This window comes from Ptychodera flava, unplaced genomic scaffold, assembly GCF_041260155.1.
Source record: "Ptychodera flava strain L36383 unplaced genomic scaffold, AS_Pfla_20210202 Scaffold_37__1_contigs__length_1687728_pilon, whole genome shotgun sequence".
Classification (NCBI taxonomy): Eukaryota; Metazoa; Hemichordata; class Enteropneusta; family Ptychoderidae; genus Ptychodera; species Ptychodera flava.
The window spans coordinates 429,082-443,482 of NW_027248359.1; the positions used below are offsets into that span (position 1 = coordinate 429,082).

The window sequence follows — 14,401 nt, forward strand, 5'->3', positions numbered from 1 at the left end:
TACATATTTGCAAGTGTCGTAACTTTGCTTATATAAAAAAAATATATATTTCCTGTTATAAATTATTTTACTGTTAAACTGATCATGAAATAAGTGAATAAAATTTATGTTATTCAGGCGCAAATAAAACAAAAATTTCTGCATTTAATAATTACACTGGAGTGACCAATGGGTCTCCCGATGGCATGGTTGAACGAAATTATAATGCGTATTTCGGTGGAAAACTTGTCAACAATCCCTTGGTGTATATAAATATGAGAGCAACCCATACCATTAACTGCAATTGGGCTGTCAACATTACTTTATACATTGCATATCGAAAAATATAAAATAGTACTCCTACAAAACAAGAAAACAAATTTGATTATAACACAAAACGACGAGTTCCGATAGTTTTATATATCTTCGCTATGGTTGAATACAATTTACATGATTTATACATCTCTGATGAACAATATGGGGCATTCACACAGAGAGAATAGGTTGAATATTAGATTTCCATTCATGAACATAATGACAGCCAGTCAATTGATATTCGAAATCTCTGTTTCTGGGCTATCGATACAGGGCAGCATACGATATTCGGATACTTGTATATTTTCACTCATGATCACTTTTTGAGAACTTCAGCCATAAGCAAGGACGTTTCTCTGTCTGTCTCTGTCTGCCTGTCTGTAACTTCTCTCTCTCTCTCTCTCTCTCTCTCTCTCTCTCTCTCTCTCTCTCTCTCTCTCTCTCTCTCTCTCTCTCTCTCTCTCTCTCTCTCTCTCTCTCTGTATCGGCTCACGACGACCCGCATATCTTATTACAAGCACTTTATGAGGATGTACAAAAACATAATTTCTAGGTCTACAAACATTTAAAGTTGACCACACAAGAGTCAATGTATATGAAGTTTTATTTACTCGTGTCTATCACGTATAACAGTCGGATAAAAGATAATGCAGTAACATAATTATTATATTCAAACATATCATTTTTGCCAATACTATCGTCAGACAACAACTTTCAATCAACATACATACGACAATATATTAAACCGTTAACTGCGGACTGTTTAATCAATTTAAAAATGAAAGAAAGGCCGACTTTTTAATTATCAAGGTGGGAATTTGGCTGTCGTTAGCGTACCTCACCACAGTATCGCTGGGGTTTGAAGTGTCTGACTATGCGAAAAACCATTACGACAACTTTGTGTTCTTATAATGATAATATGGACACACAAATCATTTGGTTTTTATGTTGTCATTTATTGCATCAAGATTTATACCGATCACATGTCTTGAGACAAAACTAAAAATTAACTGAGGAAGAACAATGACAATTTGGCTTGAAATATAAATAAATAAAAATATATTTAATGTACAAGGGGGAAATCATGCCAGCATATTCTTGCTGATGACCCTGATCAATGTGATTGCAAATGAATAGATACTATAGCCTTGATTCTTAAAATTTACGCGATTGATGAAACTTATTAAAAATCTGAATATGTCTTACAGTTTCATTGACAAATATCTGATAGATTCAAAACATTTATCATTTTATTTCGATAACCCTGCATATCTGTTTTTAAGTACACAAGAAATAACTTGAAATACATCTTCATTCATATCAGGCCTCCCTTGGTCCACCCAAGTAAATTGAAACTTTTCAAGTGTTCTTTACACGTAAAGAATTTATGGTAAAACTGTCGTTATACGATTGGTTCTTTTCGTTCGAATTAATGACACACTTTCACAACAAAGTGTTGGAATATATTGATATTATTGTCATAAAAAACCCGAATAACAGCTTGGAAGGATAAATTAAAAAAAATAACAATGGGTTATAGATACATGACTTAATTAAAATGGTCGACAGGACCAGCACATAATGAAATCACATTTACGTGTTCTGATATTTTCACAAGTATTTTTCACGAGTACGTAAATTATATGCATGACAAATAAAAGCGACAAGAGAAACATTACTGAAACTGTGCATGTTGATATATATGGCTTGATCTACTCAGTGTGGTTTCCGGTCTACCCTGAAATCAATATTTGTATAAGATTTCTTGTTAAAAATATAAAAAAAAGAAATGCATTCTATTCATACGGAAATGTCAACATTCGGCAGGGAAAAACAGTTTCGAATGAACAAATGACATAAAAAGTAGTTACTCTAGCTTCATTCACTGTACAAACAATGGAGTCAATGTCTGTCCGTTTATGTGCTACGCCCCCAGTCTGCCACCAATAAGACGGGATTTATTATCGGAGAACGTGGGTAACAGCTTTGCTTGCCACCGATAAAGGTCACGGTTTCGTTACCGTTTGACCTTTCGTGACCTTTGGTAGGTGTGATGTCGCGCGGCGTCTGCTGCTGTGTTTCTGCCAGGCGTCATCGAAACTCACGACTGAGGTAATACCAAGGGGGAGTCCCGGTTTCTCGACTTTGGTCAGTCCTGATTGTTCGACAATGACATTTTTATATTACGCATCGCTGCTACTGGTTCTTTGCCAACTGAAATGTCTCTGAAGTAAATAATTCAATTAATAAATATATAAGTAATAAAGTAATTACTGTGGAATGCTAGTAAAAGGTTAATACAACATATGAAATTATCGTATGCACAGAGCAGCGCACAACCGACTAACACTTAAACGAACTGTACTGTTCCTCTATTGTTTTGATTTCTTATGAGGTCAATGTTAGTGCTAGCCTGTTTTTACAACGCCAAATACGTTCATCTTTACTTGTTTATTTATCAGCACTGTGCTACATTCTAACTTTCAATGATGTTTTTCCTTACTGGAGAGCATTTTTCTGCTGCCATCAAGAACGCGCTCTATACATTGTTCATATTTTAAAACAACATCTTACGAGTCAAATGCGTCTACTCGGAGTAGAGTTCCTTTTAGTCTGTCGAACTGTTTTTTTCTGTAAGCTATCTATTATAATGTTGGGGTTGAAATGTCGTTTCCTTGTCTATCATCATATTGTACTCGATTACAGTATGCCTCGGGGAAAGATATTCAGACACTTTCACTATTACAATAACATTTCTGCCTACCACTTCTAGGAGAAAATTTTTGAGCTAATTGAAAGAGAAAGGTTTTTAGCCTGTCTCACTTTTCAAAAATCGGGAATTAATTTCCCCATAGGGATAATACAGGGATTTGGGTAATGTGTTTTTCCTGTACAAACGTTTGAACAGTGACCCCGGTTTTCGTTCTGCAATTTGAAAGAGACTGGTTGGAATTTTACTCGACGATAGTTTGCGCAAAAAATAAGGTCTTACATATTCGCGCTGTGAACTACGTTAATGGTTTAAATATAGTCACATGACAGTTTAATAGAAGGTCTATTCCGTTGTATATTTTGTCCCATCTTCAAAAATGGCCTATTAAATATTTAGACGGCAAATACCTCTTAATGTAGTATGTGCCTCGAAAGTGAAAGACTTAAACTTTTGCTCACACTTTTCTCAAAGAATAATTCAACCGGTTATTTTTAAAATCAATAATAAAATTTGGGGTCAACCTGCAAATTTGTGTACTAGAGAAACAAATAATCCAAGATTTGTTGATATTTAATATTTAAAGTCGCCACAATTCCTGTGTTAACTCTATAGGGAAATTTTTTTTTTTTCAAATTTCGAAACTAAGCCGGTGAAAAGTTTCCTTACACAAAGAGCCATAAAATGAACCCCACAAGTAGTACATCAGAAAATATTTGTAAAAATGTGACAGTTCGAATATCTGTCCCCTAGGCGCGATCTACTTTAAAGTTTGCTTCACATCAAAGACATGTACGATAAGGAAACTGAGCTTAACCCCAAAGGTTATCGTGTGTTTAGTGCATGAAACTTCAGGTCTTTCGGTGGTAATTGAGGCCTGATGTCAACTTTAGACTAATCTGCTCGTTGAGCTGGATGCATTTTGAAATACAACATTTCAATAATGTCACACAAATAAATACATCTGAATGAATGTTAATAATAAACAATACAACTAGGGCCAAATTGTAGTTATTTTGATTACCAAATGAAGTGTGCACTTTTCAGCGCATCATTATATACACAATAATCACTATGAACTGCAACAAAAATTCTCGTTCAAGTCATGATGCCAATGTTGCTGGTACTTTCTTTGAGGTAGAATGCTCCTCGGAAAATATATTCGGACTCTCAAACGTTCACAACAAATTTGGTCTACCCCTAATGGAGGCTCATATTGAAGCAAATTTGAGCAAATATATGTCATTGTTTACTCTTTAGTCGATAGAGAACTTACGTTAAATCTTTTATCCAATCTTCTTAAATTGTCGCGAATTTCCGTACAGGTAGGGCGGAGATTTGGTTTCTTATTCCAACATGAAAGCATCACCTCGTAACTGAAATAAAAAAGTGAAAATACGTAACTATTGTGTCAGCGCTAGCGCTTCTTTGATAAGTTGAGATGCACAGGAATATTAGCTAAGAGATGTCTTTCAATACACTTTTCAAATTAAATGGTAGAAAATCCATGAAACATACCAAACCACAACAATATCATGAAAACTTTTATAGAGCGGTGACTTACAGAAAATAAGTTACAGATGTATTTTCCTACTAATGTGCTTTTCATAAAAAAAAAAATTCAAAGCTTTCCGAATCATCTTTTCTTATAAGGCTAATATATTCTCACTTACATTTCTTCCTCGCACATGTATGGTTTACTCAATCTAAACCCACGTTTCAATTTCATTACCAAGTCATCTTGATCTAAACACTCAAATGGATCTTCTCCTATAGAGGCAAGTGATAAAAACTACAAAATACAAATTGAAGGTGGCGTTGCACACATCTCACTTTTTCAAACAAGTACCTTATCAAAATGACATAAAGACAGGCCCATGCTTAAGCATAGACATACAGGTAAGCATGGTAAAAAATGTTTTATTCGAACGATGCAAGAGTACATATTCGGGAAGAAAACCTAAATTTGGTATTAATGATAAAAAAATAATAAAAGTTTGAAACTTTATTCTGAATGATGAAATGTCATCTCTTATTAAACTACATCATATTTAGAAAAAAATACAATTTCGTTGTGCATAATATTTTCTCATAATGCTTTTGATAGATGTATGCGATTCAGAGACATTATGAGCAATTTGACAAAACTTTCAATAGTGCGTGCTCTGATTTTCAGACAACGGACTAATCGTCTATAAAGATCTATATCGATGTATGATGAAGGGGATAACATACCAAGGGTAACAATTTCCCAGAAGACAACACCGAGTGACCAGACATCAGTCTTCGAGTTGAATACTCTGTTTGTAAGAGTTTCAATAGCAAACCACTGATAGGGAACTTTGACCTGTGAACAATAGTACGAATGTTTAATCAAGGTAGGCAACCCAACCCTCTTCTCGCCTGTATCACACACAAATCCAGCCATTGCACCGTGCTGTTTAGTTTGTTTGGTCATCAACACCTCTATAACCTCCGATAAAACCTAATGAGTAATTTGAATAAAAATGTAGAATAAATCTTTAAATATCCTATTAACAGACTGTTCTTACCTTTTCGAACCTGTTGAAAAATTTGTCTTCGTCTAAGACAAAATTTGTATAGCTGAAGTTTGAGATCTTGCATATTCTACCTTGACATACCAAAACATGCTTTGCAGCCAACCATCTGTGTATTATCTGTAATGAGAAATGCATTTTCAGATAGTGGTGTACTGTTGATTTATATGTCGTGTTCTTTTGACATGAATTTACACACAAAAATGGCTTACATGTATTACGAACCCTTTTACTTGTAACTATTCGATCGATCCAATTTACCTTTTATCATTCTTTACAGAATGCTCGTAGATATACAATTTCTCATAGGATAGGTAGTGTGAATCTCTCATGTATCGTTAGCAAAAGATGAGGCTCGACGTTATGATAGAGTTAAACATAACTCTCGAAACTTCGTGACGAAAAAATTGTCTCGGGCACATATATTCGGAATCTCAAAATTTTGAAATATATTTTGACTACCACTTTGGAGGGTAGGGTAACTCATTTTGGAGTTTATGGAGTGAATAAAGTGTACAAGGATTTAGTTTGAGAAAATCAGGAAATTGTATGTCCCCTTGGAGATAATAAGGGATAAAGGCCAATAAATATTGTTAGGTAGGTCATTTCCCTCACGTAACAATATTGGGTAATTTGTTTCTCTAGTATGAAACTTTACATCATGACAACTGACTTTATCTTTTGATTATATATGAGAATGTTTAAAAGTTTGCTTTGTGAAAGTTCGAGCAAAAGTTTGTCTTTAATTTCTAGAGGCGCGAACCTACATTTACGAAATGTAAAAGTATACCTTAAGAGATGAAAGGTATTGCATTCCATTAGCTACATCGATGGCAAAAGATAACAACACTGCCCTCCTTCCATCGAAATTGTCGCTGTCGAATGTGTGCCTGTTCTGACTTAAATATGTCTTGAGGTTGCCATACGGTGAATACTCCGTAATTAAGTATGGGGGATCTTAAACGAAATAAAAAGGTAGGTTAGAGACAAGAAGACTTCATAAATGTTTCAACATCGGTTGATGTGATATATTTTCAGCCTGCATGTTACTTAGTGTTATTGATAAGTATGGCAGACACTTTTTCACTTAAATGGTGATATAAGGCAAACACAAGTCCTTGAATCAATTGCTCTAAATGACTACAAGATATATGCAGTGATTTTTCTGTATTCGTCGTTCACACAAACTTGAATAGCAGAATAACATCAATTCGAGTAATCTCATATAAAAAAGCAATTTCAAACTTACCATTTTCTGTGCAACATCCGATAAACTCTATGATATTGCGATGGGAAGGTACGTTTCGCAAAAAGTCAATTTCCCTTATAATGCTGGATCCGAAGTATAATGAATCTCCCATGTCTAGTAATCGATAAATTGATACAGCGTAAAGAAGAGAAAGCCAGAAGTTACTTAGAACATTATGTGCAGTGATATTCGAACGACTTTTTTTTATCCAAGCATGGAAACTGTTTTAAAGTATTCGTATTTGTAATCAAAGTCAGCGATGATTGATGACGTCAAACAATGAGAAAAATAAAATTTACTAGCGTTAGCTGCCTTGTCCTTACCTACCTATCAATTACCAAAAACAGGGGTAGGGGTTAGGTTCGTTACTAGGCAAATCGTTTATTCGACTTGACGGGCAATTTTAACAGGCATTCGCGAATTGCTTGCTGAATGTCAAAAATGATCATCTGTCCCACTTAAATGCAGACATGCATTTGAAACGTTTGCACCTTATACGGTTTTACCTTATACGGTGCGCCCATTTGAACGAGTACAGACTTAGAATATTGCAAAAAAAATGTATAATACTTTCCTACGGCATGACTCAAGAATACAAGTCTGCATTTTGCCGTGTAACAACTTACCTAAAGGCACTTTAATAGCTATATCGGTTGTTCCACCGCTATCATTTTCAAGCCAGGTCCTTGCTTTGAGTATTTGGTGAAAATGGCCAATACATATAGTATCCATAATATTTAGAGTACTGCGCCTGATTTCAAATATATCTCGCTTCGGGATGTACTCTTCCTGGTTGTCAATGACCTGTTTGTCCGAATCGGTTAATAATGCCTTCTTTGCTCGAGACTGATAAAGAAAAGCGAAGTTATTTGGAGTAAAAATTTGCAGATATCCTTGTCACTGTAGTAACACGTGGGACGGGTCATTGGTCATTCAGTAGGATACACATGATCATAGAATGGAGAGTTTGAGCAACTGGTGTAGCAGGACTAGAAAACACCCTATCAGACAATGAGGGATCGATTGTACTTTGCAGACCCTATCTCGGCTTGGTAGTGGGTCATGTTCAACCATCCTGTTTGCAGCTCGCCAACCGCCACGATGAAGTAAATACAAAAAAAAAAAACAATTTAAATATGGCTTAAGAAAAATCCCGTATAGTGCTTTTTTAAACAATACTAGGGGCGGTCGTTTTCTTAGGGTGAGGAATAAGCATTCTTAGTAGTGTTAGTGGTAACATGTGAAGATATCTCAATACTTACGTTAATAATGTTGTAAATGTCAGTGCTAGCGGCGTCATCATAGCTGTCGTCATCATCGCTTTCTTCCTCCTCCTCGTTATTATTATCTGCATGATCGCCATCATCACTAGTGGCGCATTCTCCATATGAATTGGATTCGATGCTAGGGTCTTCTGCTTTGTAGACATAACTGATAACAATATCGTCTGCAAGACGTGAGGAATCTAAAGAGAGAAAAGAGACACACAGACAGATATAAAAGTTACCAATGGTAACGAAACAAATACAGAAAGCACGATAAGGAAAGAAACAAATAGAGAAATAAAATAACCTTGTCGAGTGAATGCATGTTTAGTATTATTTGCATGTATTGTTTGTACAAGTTAAAGTTAAACAACGATAATGATGATGATGATGATGATGATGATGATGATGATGATAATAATAATGGTGCTGATGGTTAGATGGCAAATTTTACAAAGTAAAGCAGAGGCAAACCACATAACTTAATGTCTGAGGGGAAACTAGTGTACTTTCACTGTTATTTACGATAGTGAAAAATCAAAACTAAACGTTATGTAGAAATCACTTACGTCGACGCCGTTGACGTTTTCTTTTTACAGCTGCAAAGACGATAATAAGTAATAAGACCAATACTACAATACCAAGAAGACCCGGTAAGATATTCCACCTAATTAGGTTAGCATGGGGTACTTCAGATGTAGTGTTAGTAGGTTCAGTTGATTGGATCGTATGTGGCTCAATTCCTTCAGTAGAGACACGGGTAGTATTCGGGGTTGTATCTGACGACACGGCTACAGAGAGAAAGTAGACGTAACGACATATTCAACGCACACAGGAAACTCGACACAAGGACATGCACACCATTCCTCCTCAGTGCATTTGCAAAAGACTTCTCCCTGAATAGCTGTCGGTAACAACATTGAATACTGCCTTATGTGGAAATGATTTAAAGTTACTTTGATTTTAACGCATAAATGCCTAAAATAAGAATAAATTGAGTGACAAAAATCGAACAGTTGACATGTCACCTATAAGTGTTACGTTTACAAAGGCATGGTGAACAATAAGTAGAGATGACAAAGATGAAAATACAATTATAATGTAACTATTATGTTTAATATAATTCCTGTCGCTTTCTTACTGGTGACACGGTCAGAAAAAGGAAATCCATGTTTGATAACAGAATTTTGCAATCCGTGAAATCAACGTCTTATGGGTATTCATCTTTATCAAAAATATCAATCAATAAACCTTTTTATGCACCAGAGGCTGATATTAAGAAAGACAGACAGACGCACATAAATACATTTTAGAAACATACATAGATACACCCATCCATCAATTGATTCATCCATCCATCTATCCATCCATCCACACATAGATAGATAGATAGATAGATAGATAGATAGATAGATAGATAGATACATAGATACATAGATACATAGATACATAGATACATACATACATACATACATACATACATACATACATACATACATACATACATACATACATACATACAAACACATACATATATACATACTCACGAGTTGTACTCAGCGTGTAGTTTGTTGTAACGTTATTGTACGGTGAAGTGTAATTCGACATCTTGGACGAGTGGAAGTGTTGGAATTTCATCAGTTGCTAAAGGTCATGGGATCATGAGTGATTCTGTCCCGTGACCCACTACATACAGTGTATCCTAAACAAAGACAGATGTAGAGTATATGAAGTTGGTAAATCAAGTGCAGACAGAGAAATAGGAAGTGTATGTATTTACGAAGGGAACTTGTCATGGTCTGGCTGCGGACCAGTTGTTAATGGTAATGTCGAAAATGGCAAATTTTAGTAAGGTGGATAAATGTCTGACCTGTTATTCCGAACTCGTGTCACCTTGAGTCTAATATCATAACGCTCTGGCTTGATCAAGCGAGGTCAAAGATCAAATGTCAGGGGGAATAAGAGCCTTTTGCTAAATAAACTGTTAACGATTAACTTGCTAGAGTCCTTACTACTATAAGGAGGGGAGCCCAGGGCTGGTGCCACCAACGTCAATTTCTGACGCTACTGATGAATTGCAAGTGGTCCTAATCTAATTCATAAAGTTATCCGCATTGGGTACCGTCCATAAGCAAAGAGACGAAATCGTTGCTAGTGGATCAATTTTGTCACCCCTAATTACCTATTGCAGTTGTAATTTTTTGATATGCAATAGTTTTATACAGCATTTTGCTTCAATTAAAATGAAATTCGATTGCATAATATAATGTATGAATAAATTTAGACGAGACTTCAGAGAATACGGCTTGTCATTGAAGAGGCGTTCGCTCATAGCCGAAATACTTATACAAGTGAAATGGTATGTTCGTCCATGTAGTGGCTATCATGGCTATCAAGAAGTCAATTACCTAACACAACAGGGTGCGACAGTAGAATGACACATGGTCACAATTGTCAGTGTTAAAGCTGTAATACCATAATGGTTGAAAAAAGCAAAGTTTTAAATGTCAATATGCTTCGAATTGGAGTACGCTTCTACGTATTGAAATTGGAAAAGTTACTCACCAATTAAGCATCTGGTGTGAATACTCTCGATACAGTGTGTTGGAAAAGCTGTATTGTACGACAAAGAATGACGCTTTCTTTATTTAATTTTTATTTTCGATTTACAGACGGGCCCTTTGTGATATAACAACGCCCACATATTGGACTCTTTGATTGTACAGTCTAGTACGTGCGACAAGTGGAATTCATACGTGCTGTTTCTGACGTCTGAAAAGTTAAATAGTATTATATACAGTTAACAGTTTTTGGACAGACAAATATTCTGAACATCTTGGTGATAGAGTTTAAAATGGCTTACTGAGTATGATCAATGAATTAAAACTAAATCCGGGTCAACAAAGTCACAAATGCAAACCTGTCTCACCGACAAATACAAAGACATGCATTGCAATACAATCACTTCAGCGGCTGACATTGTCTTTTCCCCATTCCTAGATTGACGGTTTGTCAATTGAAATGTTAAGAAATCGTGCCATAATGCAACACCCCTGAACAATGAAAGTTGTCCATGACACAACTGTTCGTATAATCTCATTTTAAAGTATTTCTATTCAACAAATGCCAAATTAACCAACACATAATGAGACTCATTGATGACATCGGTGACTTATACGACCCAAGGTTTCGATGACCTCACGAAACATGATAGGGAGTTGGTTCAAAGGCCACATGTCACTCTAAAAACAGTAATATATACTCACCAATAAACAATATGATATTAAATAAGAGACACTGAAATGTGTGGCAGCTGGTGTTGAAATCGAAAAACCTACCAAGGTTTAATTGATAATTCTAATACAAAACGAGAAGATAATTTGCATACACATTACCATGAGAGTGCAGACAATATTCGAAAAATATGTTGCCTCGCATGATTTGACAGAGATCACACAGGCATTAAAAATATTCGTCTAGGCCAAATGAAAACGTTAAAAAATCTCCGTTAGCGCCTGTTTACCGTAGTTTCACGACTCTGACAACTTTTTTATAGATAAGTTTTATTATGGGATATTTGGAATAATCATGCGTGTATATTTTAGATCAATCAATTCAATGTTTGTAGCATGCCTAGCCTTAATTTTTGACTTTTCTTAGGAACAAGTCAGCAAGGGGGCGTGTCGTCTGTGAAGCTTAAAGAAAACTTAAATCGCTACTGTAGTCGCTACTTGTGTAAACCATCACGGGAAAACATAAAATACGGAGTCGGCAAAATACTGAGAATTTTAACAATGAAATGATGTGTTGGCGTCTATTTTCATTAGAAATTCGAAGAAATGGCGACGTTTGGAAACTTTGAGACTGACACAATATGTGTATTTGTCAATTTTCGAGCACGTCCTTGTAGCACAGTTTAACTGCTATGGTCTGTGATCTTTGATCCGTGCTCCAATGGTTTTGATGTCATGAACACGGTCATGGCTGTGAAAAAAGAATGTATTCAATTATCACCAAAAAAACAAACAAAAACACTGCTTGTTAGTTATTATTATCAGAACATTTTTAAGTGTTACGCAGTTCTTGTAATTTAGGGCAGTTTGCAACAGGTTTTCATTATCTTCAAAACTATGATTTCATTCACATGATCTTACCGTGTCACCGGACGTAGCATAGTATTTTAAATTGTAAATGCAAATATTTGTTGGTTGGTGACATGTGCTTAGCACTGACGCAAGATACCGAAAAGACATCGGTTGATTTACTTGATATATCCGCGTTTATGTCGGCCTTGCATCATAGTTGGTGAGCAAGCGAAACAACAGAGGCATTACGATTGAAGTACGTCCTGATCGAAACAATCGTAACTGCTCATGTTAATATCGTGTTGATACCGTCATGCTGAATAAATGTTTTCCCTCTAGAAGGCAGAACACGAGATCTTAATGTCAGGTCACTGTAGGACAATGGTGAATATCTTTTTTTTACTCCTTGTCAGTCACGCAAACAAGGGCAGAGTTCACATGGTCTGACAGAGGTCGCGTTAACCTGTTAATGATTACCACAGTGACATTACCTGTAACTAGTGCTTTGGTGATGACTGATGATGACTGCCACCAACGACCTACCTCTCAGGGTTTGTTCCATTCTATGTTTTAACGTTTACTTCCATGTAGGAGATTCAATAGCTTATCTTGTACATTTGCCTAAAGGTAGACTATAAGCAGAGGGCCAAAACTCATGACCTTGTGTGCACTTAAGGTAGCATGCGCCTTTTTATTTTATTTTTATTTTATTTTATTTTATTAATCTCGAAACCAACAGGTTGCCCCAATAACAGGTTCGTTTGAAAATAAAAATATAATACAAAAAACGAAAAATATATAATAGTTACAACGTAAACAAACAGACAGGAGAATTCACATAAGAAATAACCAAAAAACAGCAACACAGCGAAAGACACACAGAAAAACATCCAGATAAAAGTAATCATTCAGAAAAAAGGATCTTACATAATCCATGACGAAATTACTTAAGTTATTAAAAATATCAAATTTTGCTTGTTACAGATAGAATTAAAATATGTCTGAGATCGTGATAAAAATGAGTGTTTCAAGATATTCGTACGTGCTGACACTGGTCTAAAAAGAACAGCACGACGCAATGTAAAAGCAGGAACGTTAAAATGAATCTGTGCAAGGACATCTGGTACACTATAAACTGAGTGAAGGATTTTATAAAGAAAAAGAGTGTCTAAAAATTTTCGCCTGTTCTCCAATGTGGGGAGGCGAAATTCATAAACATAGGTTACTATACAGAGCCCTTGAGTAAGCCATCGATTTTCGGAAACAAAGATACTTGATAAATTTTATTTGGACTCTTCTAATTTCCTTATTAAATATAATTGATGAGGGGACCAGATGGGTGGAGCAGTATTCAACGTGGCTTCTGACGTAGGAGACATACAATGTTTTTAAAGCGAAAGCGAAAGACTTGCTTTTGCTCAAACTTTCCTTCAGGAATCTTTATACTATTCTCTTTCAAAATCAAGAATAAAACTCGGGGGTCACCGTGAAAATTGCGGTACAAGAGAGAAAAATAACTCGAGATTTACAGATATTTAAAATTCAAAATGGCTGCCATCCCTGTGTTAACTCTATGGAGAATAATGAAAATTTCTTACACAAAGAGCTTTTAAATAAATCCCCACAAGTGGTATATCAGAAAAGGATTTATGAGTCCGAATATCTGTCCCCAAGGCGCGATCTACCGATCTACCTTAATGATATATCCCTCATAGTCGTTTAAACGTTAAATATTGTGGCTCAATGGAATTTATTCAATAAAAATTCACATTTAGATAAATCTAGCGGACAGGAACGTTCAACTTTGAAATTAACACATGCAGCAGAATTTTGATTTGTAGCAAATGGGTATTGACAATGTGATATACACATGAGAGGTCAAAGTTGTATGGTCTTGATACGTCACGTTAGTAACAACAAATGTCAATGATTTACAGAGGGCTACCATAAGTCAGTCCTACAAAATTAAAAACACACATTAAAATCACGAGGAGTTAAGTACAAATTGGTCGCTTTGAAAGATAATGGGGCAACATAGACGCTTCTTAAACAATGTTGTCATTAGCCAGGCATTTTCCCATGCATTAATATAACACATGTTGATCGTACTTTCCACCAATATGACTGCAATGCACTATGTCTCCACCCTGCACGTAAATTTAACTGGAAAGTGCTGTAGAATTACGAGGAAATGAGCCTTCCTTGTTATGTGTGCATAGACATCCATCACGACCAAGTGA

At 35.7% G+C, this 14,401-nt stretch overlaps 1 protein-coding gene across 1 annotated transcript; it reads right to left on the reverse strand.

Moving 5' to 3' along the window:
• Positions 1-1,239: 1,239 nt before the first annotated feature.
• Positions 1,240-10,007, reverse strand: LOC139127798 (tyrosine kinase receptor Cad96Ca-like). Its single transcript, XM_070693672.1, has 12 exons — positions 9,947-10,007; positions 9,624-9,778; positions 8,646-8,867; positions 8,074-8,276; positions 7,438-7,657; positions 6,812-6,925; positions 6,353-6,519; positions 5,557-5,682; positions 5,240-5,351; positions 4,678-4,774; positions 4,281-4,380; positions 1,240-2,519 (listed from the first exon to the last, which is right to left on the reverse strand). Exons 2-12 carry the CDS (start codon positions 9,712-9,714, stop codon positions 2,478-2,480), a joined length of 1,494 nt encoding a protein of 497 aa, XP_070549773.1. The 5' UTR covers positions 9,715-9,778; positions 9,947-10,007; the 3' UTR covers positions 1,240-2,477.
• Between the last annotated feature and the right edge of the window lie 4,394 nt (positions 10,008-14,401).